This window comes from Nannospalax galili, unplaced genomic scaffold (genome assembly GCF_000622305.1).
Source record: "Nannospalax galili isolate Female #2095 unplaced genomic scaffold, S.galili_v1.0 scaffold469, whole genome shotgun sequence".
NCBI lineage: Eukaryota > Metazoa > Chordata > Mammalia > Rodentia > Spalacidae > Nannospalax > Nannospalax galili.
Genome location: NW_008359443.1, coordinates 1,459,841 through 1,484,435, shown reverse-complemented (window position 1 = coordinate 1,484,435; position 24,595 = coordinate 1,459,841). Strand labels below are relative to the sequence as shown.

The window sequence follows — 24,595 nt, the reverse complement described above, 5'->3', positions numbered from 1 at the left end:
GGAGTGAGGTGACAGGGCTTGGGCAGTGGGCACTGATGACCATATCCCTGCCGTATGTCTGACTATAGCCAGAGCATATTGTTTGAGAAGGAGACGTTTTGGAGACAGGAAGCAAGAAATAATCACATACAAGAGACCTGGGACACCCTTTGAAAATGTCTGGTGGGAGCACCTTGAGAGGCAGTTACAGGGAGAGAAGAGGAATGTGGCCACTGAGCAGAGAGAAGCATAGAGTTGGTGGTGGAGGGCACCAGGCTGGGTGGCTCCTCTCTGCAGAGAGAAGTCAGCTTATCCCTTGCGTGTTGCTGCCAAGCGAGAGCGTGCAGTGTGCCAGCAAATGGCTCCACAGAGGGCGCCCCCAGCCCCACCACCAGGCAGAACTGAGAGCCCTGAGCCTAGGACCAGCGGATCTCTGGCTGTCCTCCTGACCGCCCGGAGCAGCTTTCAGCCCTTTGAAAACACTAAGAATCATGTCCCTGAATCAGTTTCTACCAGAGCCCATCACTTGCCATGCCTGGAACCGGGATAGTACCCAGATCACTCTTAGCCCCAGAAATCACGAAGTGCACTTCTACAAGAACAGCAGCCAGTGGGTGAAAGCCCATGAACTCAAGGAACATAACGGACACATCGCAGGTATTGATTGACTCGGCTCCTAAGAGTGACCGCATCGTCACTTGTGGGGCAGGACCACAATGCCTATGTCTGGAGTCAGAAAGATGGTGTCTGGAAGCCAACCCTGGCGATCCTGAGGATTAACCGCACAGCCACTTTTGTGAAGTGGTCCCCGCTAGAGAACAAGTTTGCCTGGGGAGTGGGGCCCTGCTCGTACCTGTTTGTTACTTCGAGTCTGAAAATGACTGCTGGGTGAGCAAGCCCATTAAAAAGCCGATTCGCTGCAGGGTCCTCAGCTTGGCCTGGCATCCCAACAATGCTTTGCTGGCTGCTGGCTCCTGTGACTTCAAATGCCGTGTTCTCCGCCTACATTAAAGAGGTGGGTGAGAAGCCAGCCAGCACGCCCTGGGGGCAGTAAGATGCCTTTTGGTCAGCTAATGTCTGAATTTGGAGGCGGTGGCACTGGCAGCTGGGTACATGGGGTCCGTTTCTCTGCCAGTGGGAGCTGCCTGGCCTGGGTCAGCCGTGATAGCACCGTGTCGGTTGCTGATGCTTCAAACTCCGAAACAGAGCATCCAGTGCGACATGTCTGCCACGGAACGCTTCCACAGCATGGACAAGAGGGCCACAACCGAGGACCGCAACAGGCCTTGGAGACGCTGCACCAGAACAGCATCACTCAAGTGGCAGTTTATGAGGTGGACAAGGAAGACTGTGGCAAAGTTTGCACTACTGGTAGTGATGGATTCACGACAATTTGGGATTTCAAGACCCTAGAGTCCTCGATACTGGGCCTCCGGATAACGTGAAGCCCAGCGAGTCTCCGCCATCCAGCGTGAGGAGCAGGCTGACCAGGGCTCTGCCTCAGGGTGGTGAGGAACACGGGCCCCATGGAAGCGCTGCACCCCGGATCAAGCCAGCTGTGTGTTCGTTTGGGCATCATTGCTGAGAGTGTTGGTTTTAAAGGAGGCAGTGGTGTGTTTTCCTTTGTTTGGTTTTGATTTTGGTATTTCCATTTTGACCAAAGCTTCTCTTTAAGTAGTTTGTTACTGAGAACTGTCACACTAACTTAAAGGAAAGGGTGAGGGGTGTGTGTAAGTTGTCTGCTAGAAATTCAAATAAACATCCTGAATGTGTAAAACAGCAAACAAAAAAAGCTTTATTCTCTTTTTACTGTATATTCTTTAATTTTAGTTTTATTTATGTGTGTGTTTCTCTGTGTGTATGGATGCCACCTACTGCAGAGGCCAAGGGAGGGTGTCAGATCCTCTGGAACTAGAGTTACAGGCATTTGTGAGCCATCCAAAGTAGGTAGGTGCCCCCAGTCAAAGTCTGGTCCTCTGGAAGAACAGCCTCTTAACTGCTGAGCCATCTCTCCAGCCCCTCTTTGTACTGTATTTTTAAATATCTGTATTTTACTTACAAATTTTTGTTTTGTTTTTATTACTCTTATTTTTACATAATTGGATTTACATATTTTCCTTATTTTGAAATAAAACAGTTTTAGGGGGCTGGAGAGATGGCTCAGCAATTAAGAGCACTGGCTGCTCTTGCAGAGGAGCCGGTTTGGATTCCCAGCACCCACGTGGAGGCCAACAACTGTCAGTAACTCCAGTTCCAAGGGATGGCTCCCTCTTCTGACCTCCGAAGACATTGCAAGACATGGGTGCATTTACACTCCTGCACATAACACTACAATAATAAATGAAAGCATTTCTGACCCTTTGCTTCCACGTTCTTTCCCCTTTTCTCTTTCTCAGCCTTGACCCCTGTTTTTTCCTCTTGCTCCTCCCCCTCATTTGTTCATTCTTTATTACTTTTACCTTATTTTTAACTTTTTGGTTTATTCTACATTATTCTTGCCATTGATTAGGAATATTCCTTTTAAGCCCATGTTGGATGTAAATGAGATTACCGGCTGTCCACAATCTTTCCTTTTTTTTCTTTTCTGTTTCATATCTTTTAATGAGCACAAGTCCCTATTCATATCTAATAGTAAAAGTATTGATGACAGCTCACACATAAGCTGAAATACCAGATATTGCTCAATGCATCATATGCAGAATATTTCTGTTAATCTTCTTGATTCTATAATATAAATACTCCTATTAACTCTGTTTTTTAGATTAGAAACTAGATTGTAGAGTTATTCACAGTTTTCTTGAGGTGATGGAGCCAGTTATTTAAATAGCAATCTCCAAGGTGATTCTTTGAGAACATACACAGGATGCTTCTCAAAGGACATACTTCATGTAAAGCTGTGATATTCAGTCTGAAATGGACAAAGCATCTATGCATAGAATAAAAGAGTCAGAATCAAATGCACACGTGCAGGATATGTATGTAACACCCTCATCCAACCGAAGGAGAGGAATGAACTGTTTGGTGTGGCATTGTATTGACAGTCTGGGATAGAAATGTATAAAAATAGAGTTCTACATCATATCACTTTGCTAATTTTTTCATCAGTTCAAGTTAAATTCCAGACAGTTTTGGCACTGTCCGAACAAAAGAAGACTTCAAGGGTGTTAGAGAGTTGGGAGCATCTTTATGAACTGAAGGCAGAAAAACAGTCCTTGAATATAAACACCACAAAACAGTGATGGAAATGACTGACATATTTAGTGAGTTCCAAGGTAATGACCACATAAAAACATTAGCAAACAATGCAAGACAGGAAATGATTTGTGACATAAAACAGACAATGCATTAGTATCACAATAAAATAGAACTTCTACACATCAATGTAAGAGAATGGCAGTCTGGGGCTGGAGAGATGGGTCAGTGGTTAAGAGCACTGGCTGCTCTTGTAGAGGACCAGGTTCCCTTCCCAGCACCACGTGGAAGCAAACAACCATCCTTAACTCCAGCTAAGGGGATCTGATGCCCTCTTCTGACCTCCATGGGCATTGCATGACACAGATAACACATACAGGGAGGCAATAAACTATTTTTAAAATATATTTTATTATTTTTATTTTATGTGTATGAGTGTTATGCCTGCATGTAGGTAAATGCACCTGTGTCGTGCAATGCCCCCGGAGGACAGAAGAGGCTGTCAGATCCCTTGAAACTGTAAGAATAGCCAGTGTTCTTAACTGCTGAGCCATCTCTCCAGACCCAATAAACTATTTTTTTTAAGATACTGTCAATCCAAATGAAGTGGGCAGAGCCTAGGCAACCAATAAACATGAAAATAAATTTGAAGAGATTAGCAAGGTCACTAGCAATCAGAAATGTAAAAAGAAACTATGTTTTTTCATTTTTTAACCTATTTAGAGCTTGAGAAGTGAAAGATCTAACAATATAAAAAACGGGACTGGAGAGATGGCTCAATGGTTAAAAGCACTAGCTGCTTTTCCAGAGGACCTGGGTTCAGTCCCAAGTCCTCTGCAAAAGGCTGAAGAGCATCAGTAACTCCAGTTCTGTGGGATCAATGGCTTCTTCCATCCTTTGCCAGCGTGGCATACATGTGCTGCGCTTACATACATTTAGACAAAACACTCATACACATACAATAAAAACAGATTACAAATTTAATTTAAAAAATAGAGCAAGTGTGGGGAATCTGAAACTCTCCTATTACTGATGGAGACAGAAATCAGAGACCCAGATGCTGAACAGCTGAATACGAACCTAACTACAGCCCAGAAATCCTATTCAGTGACACTGTATTTGAAATAATCTGTGAAAATAATCTTTCCTACCAGAAATATAGTGAAAACATCCTTTGTGGTGGATCCTGACAGAGTAGACAGGATCTATACACACAGCAATCAGATTGTTAAAACAATACTGAGGTTTTTTGTTTTTTAAAAAAATGTTTATGTGTATGTGTGTATTGCCTGCATGTATGTAAGTGTACTGGTGTCATGCAATGCCCATGGAGGCCAGAAGAGGCTGTTGGATCCCCTGGGAATGGAGCCATAGACAGTTGTTAGCTGCCATGTGGGTCCTAGAATTCAAACCCAGGTCTTCTGCAAGAACAGTGTTCTTAACCACTGAACCATCTCTCCAGCCCCAATACCGAGGTTTTTTTAAAGGTAGAAAGGGATGATAAATTAGTAGCTTGGACTGCATGAATTTATGTCTAAAAACTTGAAAAATCATGGACTAAATTCATGATTATTATTTCTTAGAAATGGAGAGAACCTTGGAGCAGGGGTCATGGGAGATCACAAACACCATTCTACCCTCAGTTTGATCAACAATGTCCTGGGTTTTTCAAATGGAAACTTGCAAAAATTTAGTATTGTACAAATGCAAACCCTGGGATGAGAGTGTCTTTACCAAGAAAAGTATGGTGACTTCCAATAGCACACAGTTCTGTCTCTCTACAATGCCTCCAGAGCCCCCATAGCTATCCTAGTCCTGACTTTCCAAAAGATTCATTCAGAAATCGGTTTACAGGGGAATAAATGAGCAAAACTAAGTAAATTCATTTAATTGTGTGACTGTTTCTTTCCTTTAATGCTCAAGATGCTTTTTCACCCTGGGCTTCCAAGAGCATTTATTTGACCCCAACAGTGATATTGATAAGGAATTAGGGCAGGGGTGGGCATGTTGGGAGAGTTCATGCCTTTAGAAGGTGAAGGCAGGAGGATCAAAGGTTCAAAGCCATCCTCAACTACATAGTTAGTTCAAGGCCAGTCTAAGTTAGATGAGATTCTGTCAAAAAAAAATTCAGTTTAAATATGTACTTTAACAAGTGAGCCAGGCTATTAACTTGACTTTGTATGTAATTTAGCATGTGAACCAGGCTATTGTCCTGAGAGACTTTGAATGTAATTTAGCATGTGAACCAGGCTATTGTCTTGAGCAACTTTGGAAACCTTTTATTTTTCTTCATTGGAGATCTGCAGTCTGAATAACACCTTGATGGTTAGTCTGGTCAACCTGTTGGATTTAAAATGCCTAGGAAAAGAGACACACCTCTGGGAATGTTTGCGGCCCTTCCAAAGATAATTAGATCCTGCAGGCTCTGACCTAATCAGTGGATTAACTCCTTGATCCACAATGACATTATTGTGGTGTGATGAAAAGTGGTAGGTGGGGCATTTGGAAGAGGTCAGTCACTCAAGACACAAGCCATGGGGCTATATCTGGCCCCCACTCTGTCCTGTTACCTATCTGGCTGTCTACTCTGGCAGCTGAGATTCAGCTCTTTCCCACCGTGATGGACTGATAACTCTCAAACACGAAACAAGGGTGATTTCTCTCTTGCAGCTCCAATAAAATATTTAGTCACAGCAACACAAAGGTAAATAGACAAGTATCTAGCTTTAGTTATCTGAAGTTCTCACAGGGAAGGCAAGAGGTATCCCCAGCTGTCCTCCTGAGTTACTGTGGAGCTGCCATGGGGAGTTAATGCCTTCCCAGAGAGCGTTTCCACAGGACCTCTGTGGGGCTCTACTTCCCCCAAATTTCTAACACCTTCCTGTGGTGTCAAAGCTCTTGACCTGTTTTGGTTCTGCACTGAAATTTTCATGGTTTCTAGTTTATCTGTCAAACAAGGATTCAGGTTTCCAAGGCTGTCAGGACAGTTCGGTTTCCCGCCAGCCCGTCTTCCCATTTCCTTCCCTCTTCTTCCCCCTGGGCCACAGCCAGCCATCTGGAGCTCTGAAGGAGATACTGTCCGGTTCCTCTATTGTTTTCTTAAGTAAGAACATAGAAAGTGAATCCATGAATCTTGGCTCTTCAGTTTTTGGTTTGTTTTCTTCCTTTTTCCATTTTGTGTGTTTGGTGTGCATGTATGGCTTTTTGTGTGTGTGTGTGTGTGTGTGTGTGTGTGTTATACTTGGGCATGTGGAGACTGGAGGTTGATGTTGGGAATCATCCTCAATTGCACTTCCAACATATTCATGAGCCAGGTTATCTCAGTCAAACCCAGAGCTGGAGCGATGGCTCAGTGTTCTATCAGAGGACTTGACAGAATCTCTGCACCCACATTCAGCGGCTCACAACAGCTTCCAGCTCCCGTTCCAAGGGATCTGATCTCTCTCTCTCTCTCTCTCTCTCTCTCTAGCACGCAGGTACACACACACACACACACACACACACACACACACACAAATCTTTAAAAACAACAAAAACCCTTGCCAATATGACTAGGTTTCCTAGCCAGCTTGCTCTTGGGGATCCTCTGTCTCTGCCTTCCCAGGCTGGAATCACAGGCAGGTTACCGAGTCCCACCCTGCATTTAAATGGAAATGGTTCCTGGAAATCCACTCTAGTCCTTAAGCTTGAGTGGTAAGAGCTTTAAAGTACTGAATCATCTCCCCGGTCCAGACTTTTTTAAATGAGTTTTACTGAGTATATACAACCACAAACATCACTCAAAATGACATGTAAAAGTACTCAACAATCCTATAGCATTCTCTCAAAACTCCACAGGCCCCCACTCCCCACCAAGGCAACCACATCCAGCTCCTGTGACCACAGCTCAGGGTGGCCTATTCTTGGACGCAACATACTACTGTGTCTATTCATTGGTTCTGGCTTCCTTTTCCAATAATATGTTTATGAGATTGCCTATCTTATTGCATGGACCAGTCATGTTATCTTTCTAGATTGCTGCTTTTTTTTTTTTTTTTTTGGTCTTTTTGAGACAGGGTGTCCACAGCTGGCCTGGACTCACTATGGAAACCAGGCTGACCTCAGTCTCACAGAGATCCGCCTGCCTCTGCCTCCCAAGTGCTGGGATTAAAACCGTGCACCGCCACATCCAGCCTAGATTGATAAATATTTAATGAATTATTTTTCTACTCATCTTTTCAGGCACATGCATTTTTCACACGTATTAGACAAATAACTGTAAATATAATCCCTAGGCACAGATGTAAGACAGTGGCATGCAGTTGTTAAAAGGGGCTTTATGATTTTATATGTGAGGGTCAACTGCTCTGAATATAGGACCCTAACAAATCCGGGTGGTGGAGAGTGTTTACTGTGACAGGGTAAGGTTCTTGCCTCTTTATTGTGACTTCTAGTGTTCATGATCTTGAGGAGTTATAGTTATTCCACAACAGGGCACTGGGGTAGGCATCGGGCCATTTCTAGCTCCTCAGATCCCTGAGCACCTTGCAAAGGATTATGGTGTCAGCAGGGCTGAATTATCATCACTTCCCCCAAGAAAAAGGTGCCCCATATTGAACAGTTAATACTTGATAGGTAAAATGTTGGAGGAGAACGAGCGAATGGAGGAGGAGGCACCAGGACACAGATAAAACTCCATCAAAATAGGGTTTATTAGCAAAGGAACACATGGGACAGATTCCCTTCCCAGCAGGGAAAATGTCTGCCCGGGTCTTGAGTTGGGGTCTTTTTAAAAGGGAGGCTTTTGCCTCCTGCAGAAGGCAGGAAGATGTATTTTTTTTTTTAAAGTTGGGGGGGAAGTGGGAGAGCAGGACTGTTAAAACCTGTCCTCTTTAGAGATCAAAGGGGAAGCCTGCTGTGTTGGCCAAACAGTGGAGAAAGTCTGCTTCTCTTGACTTCAAAGACCAAGGTGCTTATCAGCTAGGTTCCCTTTTCTCAGGAGCATGAGAAGTCCTTGGGATCCTGTTGGTGAGGGGGCAGGGCTATCTGAACCTTAACAATACTGTTGTACCTCGGGTATCCTGGGAGCAGACTAAGGGCTGAGCATTGGGATTTTTACTTAGAAGGCTCATCTGGGAAAGGGAGGTAGTGGCAGCAGGTCTGAACTGAGGGACGTGCTAAGCCAGGTTCAGCCTCGGGTCTCACAGTACTGCAGGGAACAAAGCAGACTGAACCCTGCAGAGTGGTCCTGGATGAGCAGAGACAGTCAATCCTGTGTGCCCCAGCACTGAACCTGCATCAGTTGTAGGTCCCACTGGGAAGAGGGGTAGACTGAACCCTTCTACCGCATGCCCAGGCAGTAAGACTTAACTGAAGGACAAAAAGCTTCAAGCTCTCTGTCATCACATAGACGTGTCGTTGTCTTTCCAGGACCACTGGGGCTTCGGCTGCTCTGGAGGACTACTGCCCTCCTGTGAATCCTGGGCTTCTAGCCTCCAGCTTCCCTGACCAGGGCCCTAAACCAGCACCTTTTCTGCTCTCTATCCCATCCTACTTGTTATGGTTTGACTGTAAAATGTCTCCCACGGGCTCGCATGTTTGAGCATATAAGTGGTCCCACCTGCTGGTCCTGTTTTGGGAAACTGTAGACTCTGGAGGGCAGGCCTAACTGGAAGAAATGAATTTCTGGACTTGAGATTTACAAAGATTGCGTGCACTTCCTGTCCTGTCTCTGCCTCCTGATCCACTCAGGGGGGAGCAAGGTTCTGCCTCACACACCTCTATCACTTTTAAACCACCCACTGCTATGCCTTCCCTGCCAGCCACAATGGACTGTAAAACTGAAACTGTAAGCCCAAATAACCTCTCCTCTCTGCAGTTGCTTTTGTGAGGTTGTCATAGCAACAAAACAGTATTAGTACGCTAGCTCCTCAGCAGCACCAATTATAAACTGAAATGGTCTTGTTCATTTGCAAACCTGTTTACTGGGCTGAATAAATATGAAATACCTACAGCTCTCAGAAGTCTAACTTGATGGAAGAGTAGTTGAGCGACACTGCTTCTCCCCCTGCTTGCTCATGGGTCCTCAGCAGCATGGGTTCCCCTGACCGCCAGCTGCTCTGCCGCATCATGGGCATGGCTGAAATCAAATGCCTTAGCCAGCAACACAGACCCCAAGCCCACTCCCCGTCACTGCTCAGTGTAACCTGGCTTCCCAAAGTGTTTGGCCTTTAAATGTTTTGAAAGAAATAAGTTCATAGAAGAATAACTTCCACACACCACCTCATTATTTGAAACTATATTGGAAATAATTTTAACATTTTGGCTGCCTTTTTTGGGAACAAATACTGGGTGAGACATGTTGTTAATACATCAATAACTTTGAAAGACCCTACGGGCTTTGGCTTCGTTTTTGTTTTGTGGCTCTATTAACCAACTGGCTTATAACCTACTGGTCAAAAGTGCCCCGTTTTTCAAGCAAGAAGTGGGAGATGGGGAAGAAAAATTGAGTCTTCACTTGGCCCAGAGGATGAGAGATCAGGTTTGAGAAACCTCAACAGAGCTTAGTTCTCAGAGACTCAGCGTGTTCAAACAATGAAACTTCAGCTGAAAGTTGGGCTGTTACCAGAGTCCAGAGGCTCACCAAGGTCTGGAAAGTGGAAGCCAGCATGGCAAATTTAGAAAACATACTTGAGGGAGGGCTCTCTTGAGTATGACCAATGTCCTACAAATTCAGTCAAAACTCTTGGCAAGCTTCCAAACCACAGAACATGAGCCCTAAGGCAGGTTAGAACATGGCCATTAGCGGTCAGAGGTCAAGTCGCCGGCAGAGGCTGTGATAGGATGCTGTGGGCCAGGGCTCACAGATGCAGGGTCGAACATCCTGTCTCCATGCACAGGTTGGGGCAGAAGCTCAGGGTTCAGGGTTGTGGCCACTATTCCTGCTGGGAGGTGCCTCTTGGCTGGAGCCTTAAGAGTGCGCTCCTGAACTCTTATTCTACAAGCCCAATGGCCAGGACCACATCTGTCAGTTGACAGACATCCTGTCTCCATGCACAGGTTGGGGCAGAAGCTCAGGGTTCAGGGTTGTGCCACTATTCCTGCTGGGAGGTGCCTCTTGGCTGAAGCCTTAAGAGTGCGCTCCTGAACTCTTAGTCTACAAGCCCAATGGCCAGGACCACATCTGCCAGTTGACAGGTGGTGGCCAGGAGCAGATGAACCCAGGGTGGGTGATGGGGATGGGGCTGGGTCAGGCTTCAGGGAGCTGCGTGTCAGGGGCCAGCACAGACAAGCAGTGTCTCTGGCAGCCGCAAGTTGCCGGAGGCCACTGCGCAGCTGGATGTTGCAGTGGGGTTTACTATTAGTGGCTGCTGGCTGAGGACGGTGTGCATCACTATGAAGCCAGAGATGCCTCAGACTCTGAGGAGCTTGGTTGGGTGCCTGGATCAGCCGCCAGGTCTTGAGCTCCCTACTGGTAGGCGCCCGTGGTCTCCTGTGGTCCACGACTTCCTGGACCTGGCCGCGCTTCCACGGCTCATAGCGCTCGGGCTGCAGGATGCGCACGAAGGCATCCATGGAGAAGCTGACCCTGGCCTCCCCACAGCTGCACTGAGACGCCACTTTGCCATAGTCGACCCAGCGCGGGGTGGCGAAGTTGATGGCCTCTGCGCAGTTGAAGCCGTGATTGAAGCCGGCGTGGTAGCCCGAGGGAAAGGTGACCATGAACTCGCCAGCCTCCTGCGTCATGCGGCCGAACGGGATGCCATTCTCCCTGAGCACGCTGGGCGAGATGAGGGCCGCCTTGTGCCTCAGGAAGGCCTGGCAGCCCCGGGAGCTGCCCGGGAACAGGTCCCTGGCCAGGCGCTCCAGGCGCCATCCGTGCTCGGGGGGCACCGCGTACCACGTCTTGGGCTCCCCGAAGTGCAGGTAGTTGATGCTGTACAGGTCCATGTCCTCCGTGTGCCACGCGAACGTGGCCTTCCACATGCCGAAGTACAGGTAGGGCGTGTTCACGCCCTCGATCACCACCTGGCTCTCCTGCCTCAACAGGTCCAAAGCGCTTCCCAGGTGCCCCACGTTCCAGTGCTGGGTGTTCTCGTCAAACAGGGACCCGCTGACGTCGGCTCCGTATATGGGTGGCACATAGAGGCGGTTTTTCCAGTACTTTCTCTCCAGATCTTCAAAGTCCAGGTGTGCAGGGGTGCGGTGCTTTTTGCTGTTGGCCAGGTGGCGGTACTGCCCCACGGTCATGGGTCTCTTTTTCTTACTGTGTTGAGTGAACACACCTGCCCTGCCAGAGACCACCTGCTGCAGGGGGGAGGCGATTACGATGTGGCCGATGTCGTCATAGGACTGCCGGGCTCTCCATCCCCTGGGTGGAATGACCTTGGCCAGTCCTGCTCGGTGAGCTCCCTGGGACTCCATGTAAGCAATGTACTTGTTGAAATTTGAGAATTCCATGGTTGGAGGGAATGTCATGATGCTGCGGGTCGGATTCGGAGCACGGTTGGACTTGGACTTCATCGCTTCAGTTTAAGCAGAAAACTCCCAGGGTGGATATATTCTAGAGTTCAGGAGGCAGGAAATCCTTTTTAACAAATCAGTCACTGTAGCTGTGAAGCAGCAGGAGTTACAGCCACCTTCTGTGCCAGTGAAACGATGATGTCTGTCAGGCTTTGACTAACCAAGAGGGCCACTCCCGGTGTCAGCTTTGTGCAGATACTGAAGGGGCCCGAACCTCAGATTCTGCCCCTCAGCCGGGCCCTTATTGGATTCCACACACCTGCATCAGGCACTAGTCAGGGAAGTGACTGAAATGCCATCTGAAAGAACACACATTGAAAACGTTTAGAACGATTAAGAAAAATGAAAATTCAACGAGTAATTGTACAGTGCTATCACAGAGCCTGAGCCTCCGTACAAACATCGGTGCTGCTGCCAAACGGAGCACAAGGACACCCTGCCCTACCGTATCGAAGGGGAAGCACCACAGTACTCTGGAAGCTTCTAGGCTAGTCTTTCTGAAACTGAAGGCACATTGAAAACGTTTAGAACGATTAAGAAAAATGAAAATTCAACGAGTAATTGTACAGTGCTATCACAGAGCCTGAGCCTCCGTACAAACATCGGTGCTGCTGCCAAACGGAGCACAAGGACACCCTGCCCTACCGGATCGAAGGGGAAGCACCACAGTACTCTGGGAGCTTCTAGGCTAGTCTTTCTGAAACTGAAGGCTTGTGCAGTGCTGTGTTAACATTGAATCATGTGTCCAGAATGTGTGTGGTTGGTGGTGGATCTAGGAATGCCAATGTTATTTCCAGTGACTGAATTCTGTAAACAACACAGTGCCCATCAACAATAATGTAGTTAGGTGCATCCCTCTGTGTTCATCAACAATAATGTGGTTAGATTCATCCCTCTGTGTTCATCAACAATAATGTGGTTAGGTGCATCCCTCTGTGTTCATAAAGCAGAATCCATGGAGCTATGAGGATGAGCATTTCATAAAAATGCAGGAGCAGATAATATAAAAGCAGTATCAAAATTGTATAATTCAAGAGGATTCTGATTACTTGATTGCATTTACATAAAGACCAAGATGAAACAAAGAATCATGTTTGAAGTCAGAGCAGTGGTTACTTTTGGGAGCATGGAGGAAGGCTCTACTTACATTAATCTGTCCTGAACCTGGATGTTGGTTACATACCCAGAGAAAGGCTAATTATGGTGATCCATCACCAAGTAGGATGATCTTTACAAGCTTCTGCAGTTAGTTAAAAAACAGTTCAGAGAAGAACACTGAGGACAAAGGGGCACATCTAACTGATTAGAAAGAAAAAGAGCAATTGGAAACAAATGAATCAAACATTAAATTGAAGACTCTAGGAAACTGGGCCTGGAGAGACACTCAGCAGTTAAGAGCACTGGCTACTCATGACGAGAATCCAGGTTCAGTTCCCAGCACCCACATGGCAGCTAACAAACATCCCTAACTCCAGTTTTAGGGGATCTAACATCCTCTTCTGGCCACCTCAGGCACTGCATGACATGGGTGCACTTACATACATGAAGGCATTAACCATGCACATCAAATAAAAAATTTTTTAAAGAAACTAGGAAATTAGAAATTTGAAGGGAAAATGAGAGGTAGTAAAAAAACAAAGAAAGAAAGAATAAGGGTCATGCACATCCTTGACTGAAAACTGAGCGCTTTTTGTGGCCACATGACTGTCTCCCTCATCTGGTCCTACACAAACCAATCTAGCATCACAGAGTTTTTTCGTAAGGAAAAGGGCATCCAAATATATGATAAAAGGCAACAGAAAGTGCAAAGTCCGAGTTAAGAGTTTCTCTACACAAGTGTAGGCCAGTGAGCAGAGGACCAAGATGCTGGTGGTTGGGTGGAGGATGAAACACATAACAATGATGGCTCATTTCATCCATCCTAGACAAAAGGAGATGATCACCAGGGCAGTGAGGGAGAAGCAAGCAGCATTCTATCCTAAGGCTAACTTTGCCCACTAGGTCTGCAGTTCTGCCAGGGCACTAGGAGACAGGTGCAAAGGGAATGGAACACTTGGAAGCCACTTTAAACCAGCCGCTTTTTTAGCTCTGTTTCCTGATGCCTTGAAATCTTCCTGATTTCCCTTTATGCTCAAGCTGCTCCCTCCTGTCACTCTCCCAAGATTCCCTTTCCTTCTCAGTCCTTAGACTCTACCCCTTCCTGACTGTAGGAACCCAGCTCCCATCTTCCTTCCCCACCTCAAGCAAACCCATCTCCTGTAGTTCTCTTTAGGCATTTCATTTCTACCTCGTATGGGGTCAGCTGTATTTAGGCTTTGACTGGCCTTGTTAAGCAGTTTCTGTATACTGCCTTCCATCCTCACAATGGTCCATAAAGTTGGCTCTACCAGTGCCTGGCTTTAGTGACTGTGGTGTGGAGAGTATGCCAAAGCTCGATGTCGATGGTGTGTTCAGCCCCAAGCTCTGCCTGTTTCTGTCTTTTCCTCCATGTAGCTGTAGACTGAAACCTTGATCTTCACGTCTTGGTCCTTGCCATATTCTAAAGGAGCTTAGAACCTTGTATTTTGCAGGCAGTTGAAATGTTGTGAGAGAATCAGGCCTTTGACCCACACTGTCTGTCCTCTGGTTGAGGACACTCCTTTCCAGAGCTGGTCTCTTGAACTGTTTTTTTTTTTTTTTGGCTTTGGCTTTTTGAGACAGTCTTCCTGTAGCCCCAGCTGGCCTGGAACTTGCTCTGTAGACTAGGTTGGCCCCCATTTCACAGAGATCCATGTACCTTTGCCTCCCGAGTGCTGAGATCAAAGGAGTGTGCCACCACGCCCAGCTTTGCACTTGAACCCTTTCAATCAGCACCTCTCATTCAGTGCAGTCTTTACTAAATTATGAGTCATCAGTCTTTCCTGGCTTAACCTGCTGTTTCCTCTCACTTTCCTTTCAGCACCAAAGTCAAAATGTAAAAGTTTGCATTCAGATCCCCTCTTAACAAACTGCTTCCAGAGACAGTGTTCCAGGGGTCGCACTCTACTTCTCCACATCAGTAGTCCAAGGAACCCTCCCCTTCCTCCTCGGGGTGCCCTCTAGGGCACTGCTGCACCGTCCTCTCTGGCTTTTCTCTCTCCTGTCCACCCCTCTTCTTACCGCAGAAGTGCAGCCTGGTCTCAGGGTTGAGCTCTCAGTCCTCTTGACTTTCGTCCTTGAACACCTTATTATGCTGCCGGCAGTTGTTGGAACTGAGCTGCCGCCCTCAATGCACATCACTGATTATCCCAGCTTCCTCTCAACCGATGTGCTCCTCAACTTCAACTTTGTTTCTCCACATGGGCTGGTCCACTGGACCCCTGAAAGTCAACGGTAAAGGACAAGTGGATCATTTCCTCCGGGAACTGATTTTTCTCGTGCGGGCATCTTCATTTACACCAGTTGGTGATAGTACTGACAGCTACATCTCCTTCCTCAGATAAATGGTCAGTGACATCAAAGACTCCCACAGTAGTCTTCACCGTGGGACCACCCCCCAGGAAGGCTTACTGTGCTCCCCTTAACTTCTCTATACGGAACCACAGGGTCAAGCCTGATGTCCTCTCCTGCCTACAGGCAGTCACCACTAAAGCTCAGCCTAAGAGCTGACTTCTGTCAAGATTCCATGGGTCACGAGATACTCTCCCACATCATCCCACTTTGTCAAGCTTCCACATTATCAGTGGGGCTGCATTTGGCATAGTGGGTACTGTGCAAACTTGAGCCGAGTTTAGATTGCCCAGGACACATGTAAAAGTCAGGCACAGTACTGTAACCCCAGAGAAGGGGCAGAAACAGGGAAGTCCAGTCAAGGGTAGTCTAGCTAAAGCAGCCAGCTCCAGGTTCAGTGAGAAACCCTGTCTCAAAAAGTAAGATGGAGAGTGATCAAGGAAGGCACCCCACTGATGTGTGCTTCTGGCCTCCACATACAAACACTTGGGCAAGTGAACACCCACACGTGTGCACACAGGCACACACCACACTGAGAGGAACTGCCTATAATGATTTTACAAATTACTGTTATATACAATTTTTTCAATGTATATTTTTATTGAATTTTTGTGCATTTCATACAATCTTAATCATATTTAGAGCCCCCCCATCTGCATCCCCCATAGCACACCCACAGGATTTCGTGCATTCTGTCACAGATGCTAAGGCCTATCCAGTCAAGTTAGTGTACCTAGATGTCCCTCGGTATGAGTTCATCTACTGGAGTCTGGTCAGCCTATCTAGAGTCACTTCCATAAAGATCTACTCTCTCTCTCACCCAGCAGTGATCAGCTGCTAATAGTTCCTCAGCTAGGGTTGGGCCTGCTGCCCATTTCCCCAGCTCCATGCTGGTTTTTGTCTGAGTTTGCATGGGTCTTGTGCATGCTGTCACCATACAATCGAGCTTTAGAATATGTAGTCAAATGTTTCATTTTCCTGTGAGTGTGGCTTCTCACTTCTCTGCGGTGGAGCCACAGACCCAGTAGAGAGCAAGCACTGTGGCACTTCAGACTCTGCCTTACCCGTGGTAGGCAGAGCAACTGGGGGTCCTCAACCAAGGAAGCTGGGTGGTTCTGACAGCTGAAAAAGTATTTTCTCTTATCAGTATGATTAAAAAATAATCATTAGTCTCTTAAACTTGAAGGATTTGTGGAAATTAGAAAGTCTTTACTCCATGTCTTTTAAAAATGCCCCAGCCAGTGAGATGGCTCAATGGTTAAAGGTACCTGCTTGCCAAGCCTGATGACCTGAGTTTGCTCCCCAGAACCTAGTGTAGGACAGAACCCACACTACAAGTTATCCTCTGGTCTCCACCCAAGTGCCACGGCATGCCCCTCCCCTAAAATAAATGTAATTATAAAAATAAAAATGCCTCCTAATTTCCAGTGTGTGTGTGTGTGTGTGTGTGTGTGTCCTCGGTGGCAAACTGGAGAGGGTATGACATGAAGCTGAATATTAAGGGCCTCCCCACCACAGCCACAGCCCAAACTGTAGAAGAGGAAGGACTTCAGCTCCGTCACGCTGTCCACATTTTCCCAATCTACTGCTGCAGATGAGCATGGCTGACACCTCGCCACAGGCATGGGCATTGTTTCTTCTGACAGTGTCATCTTCACTAACCAATTACCATTCATCAGTCATAATACCTGAGAGCTGAAAACATTGTGGAAATAAGTGATTCACCTTTTCCCTTATCAAACAGTTACTATTTGCACTTCTTCATAATTACTAAATTTACACTTACTTATCTCAAGTATCAGCACATCCAGTAAAATACTGAAATTCTTCAGATTACATACTTATAAATAGAATGACTATTGTAGGATTAAAGATATTTTGTTTTTGTTTTGTTTTTAAGACAGTCCTGTAGCCCCAGTTGACCTGGAACCCACTATATAGACCAGGCTGACCTCAATCTCACAGAGATCTGCCTGTCTCTGCCTCCCAAATGCTGGGATTCAAGGGGTGCGCCACCATGCCTGGCTTTATTGTTTTATTTTAAATTATGGCTTATGTTGTGTGTCTGTGTGTAGGTATGTGCACGGGAGTACAGGTGTTACAAAGGTCAGAGGCATCTGATCCCCTTCCAGCTGGAGATAAAGGTGGTGTGAGCCAACTGATAGGGGTGGTGGGAACCGAACTCACTTGGTCCTCTGGATAAGCAGGATGTGCTCTTAACCAATGGGCCTCCATTCAAATTATTTAAAAATCTGAGGCACATAATGCCAAAATTTTTCTGCAAGAAACCACCATTTTATATCCCCAGTACTGAGAAATCTTCTTTTGAAAAGGTCTTTTCCTAATTTGCTAACCCAAGTTGTGACTTACATTTCCTGGATCACAACAAAGACAAGTTTTCTTGATGGCAATGAGCCCCCGGCTCTTATTCCTCGTACTCGTCACATCTTTGTTCATTGTCCCTCACAGCTGTTCGTTCATTTCCTTATAGGAGCATTTGATATGTTGCTCGTTTATTTTACGTGTTAAACTGTTAGATATATTAATATTATCCCAAATTTGTCATTTTTATATTCAATTCTTCTGAATTTTAAATGTTTCACATATTTTCAATGTTTTACATTGTATGTATGTTCCAATATATACACATGTAATTATCTTAATTTTTCCTTTTCATGTGCTAATTGTAACTTTAATCCTGTGAGGTTTTTCTCCAAGAGGTTTATGAACTTTTAAAATTACTTAGTGAGTACTGGTGTGAGAACGGGCTGTTTTTGGATAATCTGTTCATTGTGTTGTTTGTCCTGGTGAGTTTTTGTTGTTTGGTTTGGCTCTTCCTGCTGTCACAGAGGAGTTTGTTTCTTTTCTCCCAATGTTCTTAGATTAACCTAAGAAATCACATTTTTTCTGAAGTTTTTAGTTACTTCTTTGATGATTTTCTGTGTACATAACTCCTGCTAACTGGATACTGACTGCCTATGGGCTGGACCTTTAATTACCATATTGTCTTTTTATTTCTCTTAATTTTGTATTGTCACTACACTGCATCTTCTGAAATTTTTTTCTCATTTTCCCAAACCCCTTTCCATCTCTTTCCATATGTTGAACTTCTAGTTTCCAGTGGGTCCTTTCTGTTCCCTTGTCTTCCTTTCCAGCATGCAGATTCCCCTTTCCTTACTGTATTGTCTTGAAGATACATTTTGTTAATCTCTCTGAAAAGATGCTACATTATCAATGGTTTTAAAGTTTTGCTTTGGTCCAACACAGTCTCTTTGAAATCACTTCATTCTCTTTTGGCCTTGGTCTCTATCGCTCCCACTTAAAGCTCTCCTCCAACATCTGGTAGTCCTTGTTACTAAAGACCAGGAAAGAAAACTGGAAGTTCAGCGCTCATGGAATCATTTACTGATCTCATTTGCCTTGGGACCTTGGGTTTTCTCGTGGCTGGACATATTCATCAGTGAAGGATACAACCACCTTCCCTCCTGAGGTTTACAGGTCTGGTTTCTCCACCAAAGGGAAATTGATGTCTCAAAGTTCTACCATCTAACTTGTCCCTAGAAATCTCCAGTCCAGAAACCACGTTTTGTACCTATTGTAGAACATAAAGCATTCATGTTGGGTCTGAGCTGGTGTCCCCAGCTCTGAGAAGAAGAGTCTCATCTCCACAGGTACCTACTGCCATGACACCCTAAGCCTTCAGGGTCAGTAGACACAACTGTGTTGCTTGGCTTTCCTGGGACTCTTTCTGGAGACTTCTAATCAATTTATATTTCTCCCAACTCTGCAATGCTCTTATTTTAATATTTTCATCTTTTTTAAGCATATCAAAATACAAATCCTGCTACTGGTCACTTTAACAGGATTTGGGGCAAGAATTTTTTAAATGGTTATTTAAATCACTGTCTTTATGGTTTTCCCTACAAATGCACCTTTTCATAGTTCCTGTACAAACTCTTGGCTCGAGTCAAATGCTTGTGGCCTTTGCCTTGACTTTGTGCTTTCTTCTTCTGACCTCACTCCTTTCTCTCCTCTCCATGTAACTTTTAACCCCTGTATTTTAAGGTAAGGTGAGGCTCTGCTGCACTAAGAACCCTTCTCTGCCAGTCCTAGTGACTGGTGAGGAGTCTGTCCTCCACACACTGTGGTTACCTCTTAGTGGGTACTTGATACAAGCAGTTGAGGTTCTGCACTCCAGAACATAGTTTTCTTGACAAGCATCTTTCATGTCCAGTGGGCACTGCTTTGTGGAAGGTAACACAACTTCAGAGTTCTGTTTGCATCTTTCTCTGAGACATATGTTTCTACCCCACAAACCTCAGTGGTTTTCTTGATATGTTGCATACAAAACGGAAGGTGAAAAGGTGACACTTCCTTATGTGCCTACAAATACCAATGCACGCTGTGGATATTCCAGTTAGGCACATCCAGGGGGCACATAGCAGGACAATCAGGGTAAAATTGGGATCTGGCCTTTAAATCCAGCAATGCAGGTGCCACATTATCTGCACGACACATGACAACCTCATTCTGGTATGGCATTACTAACCTCATTCTGTGGAAATGGGTGGTAATATTGCAGTCCAGCCACAGAGAGTAGGAAGCAGGGGAGGTCTTCAACCAACTACAAGGATGGGTCACTCAATTACTTATGCTTATCCATAGATAGTTTTTGAGTGAGTCTGCAAGTCTGGCACTGGGACTCTCCCAGAAAGTCTACAAACTCAGTAAGATGGTTTGGGATGTTCTGTGTGATATATATACACACAGAAAAAAAAATCAACAAATTTTAAAAATGTATTATATTTGAGGAAGAAGCATAAAAGTTTACATCATGTTAATTAGTAGAGATGATGAACATTACCGTTGAAATCTACCTGATGACTGAAGAGCCAGAATGCACTGACTCCATTTTGTCTAGCTTCTTCAGACAAACCCAGACAAGCCCAGGCATGTTGTAAATTTCCAGTTGCTAGCCCCCCCCACCTCGGAAGCTATAGATTAAGCAAGCCCTGGACATGTAAAAGCCTTATAAGGTATAAACAAAAACTTCTGGCCATAAAGATAATAGCACATTCCAATGCCCTGAAGACAGCCTCTACCAATCAAAACTTCCCCGTACTCAGGATATGGGGCCATCCAATCATTTTAAAAGATGCTTGGTGCCTGCGGGTTTCTGTGGAGTGGTCCAGTAAAAGCCCTGCCTCCTATTGTGGGGCCAGACTCCACCTTTAGCTCATGAAGTCTGTGCCCGGCTAGAGCCATTTGGTTGGTTTTGCTCTGAATTCCCGAATAAACTTTTTGTACAATCTTCTTGGTGTCTGTGGGAATTATTCTTGATTCTCAGACCCTAACATTTGGGGGCTCATCCAGGATTCGAGAATATAAACCCCAGACCCACGGGAGCGCACCAACGAAGTCAGCCTTGGTAAGTTCACCTGCTTTCGCTTTCTCTCTCTTCTGCTTTTCAGTAGTCTGGACATCGTGGGGCTCAATGGAGATCAGGCGGAGGCGCTATTGATCACAGAGCTGGAGGAGAACAGGGGACACCCTGACTCCTCCTCTGATAGGGGGTCGTGCTCCAGCCTGACATGGAATCCAGGCAGGACAGGCCCAGAGTCTTGGCCCAGCCTGATGTGGAATCCGGGCATGCCAGATACAAGATTCTGGTCAAGTCTGACATGGAATCCAGGCTGGCCAAATCTTTTTGGGAAAGGGACAGGGGCAGCTCCTCGCGCTACGAGATTTTCACTTCCCCCTCTAGGGAACCGCCATCTCATACTGTCCTCACCCTCTGCTCAGAGCTCCACCCTGTCTATCGACTTTCCATCCTACTTCTCATTCTCATTCCTCTCCTTATATTCCTATTTCTTGAAGCTTATCCCACGATGGGCTGGAAAGTCTCATCATTGTCAGCTCCCCTTGATCTAGTTCTTAGTCATTTTCAGGATTACAAACAGACAACCTCAACCATGTCCAGACTCCGTGTCAAGCCGACCTGTCTCCAAACCCTCTGCACCATCAAATGGCCCTCCTTTGACATCAAATGGCCGTCTGAAGGGTCCTTTAACTTGTCCCTCATTTACAGGGTTCAAGGAGTTGTCTTCTGGGAACTGGGCACCCTGACTAGATCCCCTACATCCTAGGTTGGCTATATTTGGTCGCCACCCACCCCATTGGCTGTGCCCCTTACTACCACCCCCGCAATTGGGGCTGAAGGGGTCAGCCACTTTGCTTCCCCTGAAGAAAGTCCAGACCAAAAATCCATCGGGTCCTGAAGTCCTCCCCTCAGCGCCAGAGGAGGATTTACTCCTGCCTCCTTATGGGACTCCATCGAGTGCTCAGGATGGACCTAGAGAATGCAGATCCCGAGCCTCTTCCTCCACCTCTGGTCCTCCCAGTTCCATCCCTGAGTCCCATGGCCAAGCCCACCCCATTGCACACTTACTCGCAGGGGGAGGAGAGGACAGTAGGAGCTCTTCCTTTGAGAGAGATTGGGCCCCTGAGGAAGGACGGAATTGGACCCATATTCTATTTTCCCTTTTCTGCTAGTGACCTGTATAATTGGAAGTTACAGACTCCCTCCTTCACAGAGAAGCCTCAGGCCCTGATTTCCCTCCTGGGTACCATTCTTTTTACCCACAAACCCACTTGGGATGATTGCCAACAGTTACTAAATATCCTGTTCACCACCAAGGAATGGAACCGCATCCTTCGGGAATGCAGACACGCAGTCCCTGGAGACGATGGGCAACCGACAGAGAATGGGGACTTGATTGCGGCTGCTTTTCCCCTCACGTGCCCAATGGAGGGATGGGACTATAACACTCCAGAAGGTAGGGAACGCCTAAAAGTCTATCGCCAGATTCTTATGGGGGCGTCTCCGGGCAGCTGTTAAGCACCCTACAAATTTGTCTAAGATCAGTCAGGTGATGTAGGGAAAGGTTGAGTCTCCTGGGGTGTACCTGGATCACCTCCTAGAAGCCGTCCCATTAATCCAGAGGCCCCAGAGACTCAGATGGCCATCAATATGACTTCTGTGAATCAGGCAGCTCCAGACATAAAATGAAAGCTTCAAAAGCTGGAAGGTTTCAAGGGCAAAAACCTTTCTGGGCTGATGGCAGTGGTGAACAAGGTATTTAACAATAGAGAAACCCTGAAGAAAGACAAACTAGAGGGCTGGATAGGATACTGTTGGCTGAAAGAGCGACGAACCCCAAATGGGGGGACCAACCCCCTATGAAAGAGGGAACCTGAGCCTCACAACCCCCACAGGAAGGTCGACCCTGCCTAAAAAGAGACCAGTGTGCATATTGTAAACAGCTGGGCCACTGGGCTGGGGAATGTCCTCAAAGGCTGGGATCCCAGCCTCCCTCCAAGCCCAAGGTCCTTGAACTGTCGAACCTAGAAAACTGAAGGGGCCTGGGCTTGATGAACCTCCACCATGAGCCCTGGATGACCCTACAAGTGGAGGGACAAGCCGTCAACTTCCTAGTCAACACTGGAGCACAATATTCAGTTTTGAAAGAGCCTATGGGAAAATTGACCAGTAAATGCACCTGGGTGCAAGGGGCCATGGGAATCGCTCAGCACCCTTGGACTACCAAAAGGGAAGTAAACTTGGGTAAGAAGACAGTCTCACACTCCTTTATGATGGTCCCAGAGTGCACATATCCCTTATTGGGTAGGGACTTGCTAAATAAAATGAAGGCTCAGATCCATTTCTCTGGGAGAGGACCTCCTGATGTGACTGTACTGGACGCAGCCTATATCCTATGCTTGCAATTAGAAGAAGAATGGAGAGTGCATGCCCCACCACCTCAACAGGGACCAACTACCATCCTCAAGGACCTCCAGGCAACAATCCCTGGAGTTTTGGTGGAGACTAATCTCCCAGGGAGGGCCATCCAACAGCCACCAATAATGGTGACTTTAAAAGCTAATGCTCAGCCTGTAAGGGTAAAACAGTACCCGATGACTCTTGAAGCCAGGGCAGGAATTACCAAATACATAAACCACCTTAGGTAGTTCAGTATTCTGGTTCCATACCAATTTCCATCGAACACCCCCTCCTACCTGTCAAGAAGCTGGACACTAACGATTTCTGCCCGGTGCAGAATTTGAGAGAAGTTAACAAGAGGGTAGAGGATATCTACCCTACAGTCCCAACCCATATACCCTGCTGAGCTCACTCTCCCCAGAGAGAAAAGTCTATACCATTTTAGATCTCAAGGATGCCTTCTTTAGCCTGACCTTGGTGAAGGAAAGCCAACCTATCTTTGCCTTTGAGTGGCAAGACCCAAACCAGGGGTTTAATGGACAACTCACTTGGACACGACTGCCACAGGGGTTCAAGAACTCTTCCATGATCTTTGACGAGGCTCTACATTAGGACTTGCAGGAGTATTGGGCCTCCCACCCAGAGGTAAGCCTCCTACAGTATGTAGATGACCTGCTGATTGCCACTAAGGATGAGGGCACTTGTCTTCAGGCCACCAAAGATTTGCTCCTGACCTTGGATCAATTGGGGTATAAGGTCTCCGCCAAGAAGGCTCAGCTCTGTGTCACTGAGGTAATGTACCTGGAGTACATATTAAAGGATGGACAGAAATGGCTGTCACCAGCCAGAAAACAAGCCATTATGGAAATCTCAACCCCAAGATCCCGCAGGCAGTTGCAAGAGTTCCTGCGGTCGGCAGGCTTCTGCCGGCTCTGGATACCCAGATTCGCCAAGCTGGCAAAACCCCTGTAAGAAGCCACTCGAGGGAATGAGTCATCCTTCCTATGGACTGAGTCTCAGGAGAGGGCCTTTTAAGAAATTAAGAAGGCCTGATTGCAGGCTCCAGCCTTAGCTCTGCTGGATATCCATGAGCCCTATCAACTCTTTGTTGACAAATGAGCCAGAATAGCGAAGGGAGTCCTGACCCAAATGCTTGGGCCTTGGAAGAGACCTGTGGCTTACTTGTCAAAAAAGCTTGATCCTGTGGCCTCAGGATGGCTGGGCTGCCTCAGAATTATCACAGCCACAGCCTTATTGGCTAAGGATGCAGACAAGCTCACCCTGGGACAGCCCTTGATGGTTACCACCCCCCCACTTGGTTGAGGGTGTCCTTAGAAATCCTCCTGACTGGTGGATGACAAATGCCAACCTGATGCATTATCAGGCCTTGCTCCTTAATCCCCCTCACATCCAGTTCCTCTCCAGCACCACTCTCAATTCTGCCACCTTGATGCCAGAACCGGATCTTGAGGTCCTGCACGACTGCCTGGAGGTACTCTGCAGCTTACTCTGCAGCTTGACTCAGGAAGACCTGACAGATGTTCCACAGCCCCACCCAGACTTAATTCTGTTCACGGATGGAAGTAGTTTCATTAAGGAAGGAACCGGGTACATGGGGCGGTAGTCATCAGTCCATCGCAGTTTGGGCCTTCTCTCTGCCAGTCAGGACCTCTG

The 24,595-nt window shown here is 46.5% G+C and overlaps 1 protein-coding gene and 1 pseudogene across 1 annotated transcript; one reads left to right on the top strand and one right to left on the bottom strand.

The window, feature by feature from the left end:
- The first annotated feature begins 434 nt into the window (after positions 1-434).
- LOC103725816 lies at positions 435-1,424 on the top strand (annotated as a pseudogene).
- An 8,806-nt stretch (positions 1,425-10,230) lies between these two features.
- On the bottom strand, positions 10,231-11,673 carry LOC103725815 (lysine-specific demethylase 4D-like). The gene has a single exon (XM_029558684.1). The coding sequence runs from the start codon at positions 11,671-11,673 to the stop codon at positions 10,231-10,233; it is 1,443 nt and encodes a 480-aa protein (XP_029414544.1).
- Between the last annotated feature and the right edge of the window lie 12,922 nt (positions 11,674-24,595).

Bases quoted from the DNA above. Each gene is read 5' to 3' on its own strand.
- LOC103725815 (XM_029558684.1), bottom strand. From the start codon at position 11,673: ATGAAGTCCAAGTCCAACCGTGCTCCGAATCCGACCCGCAGCATCATG.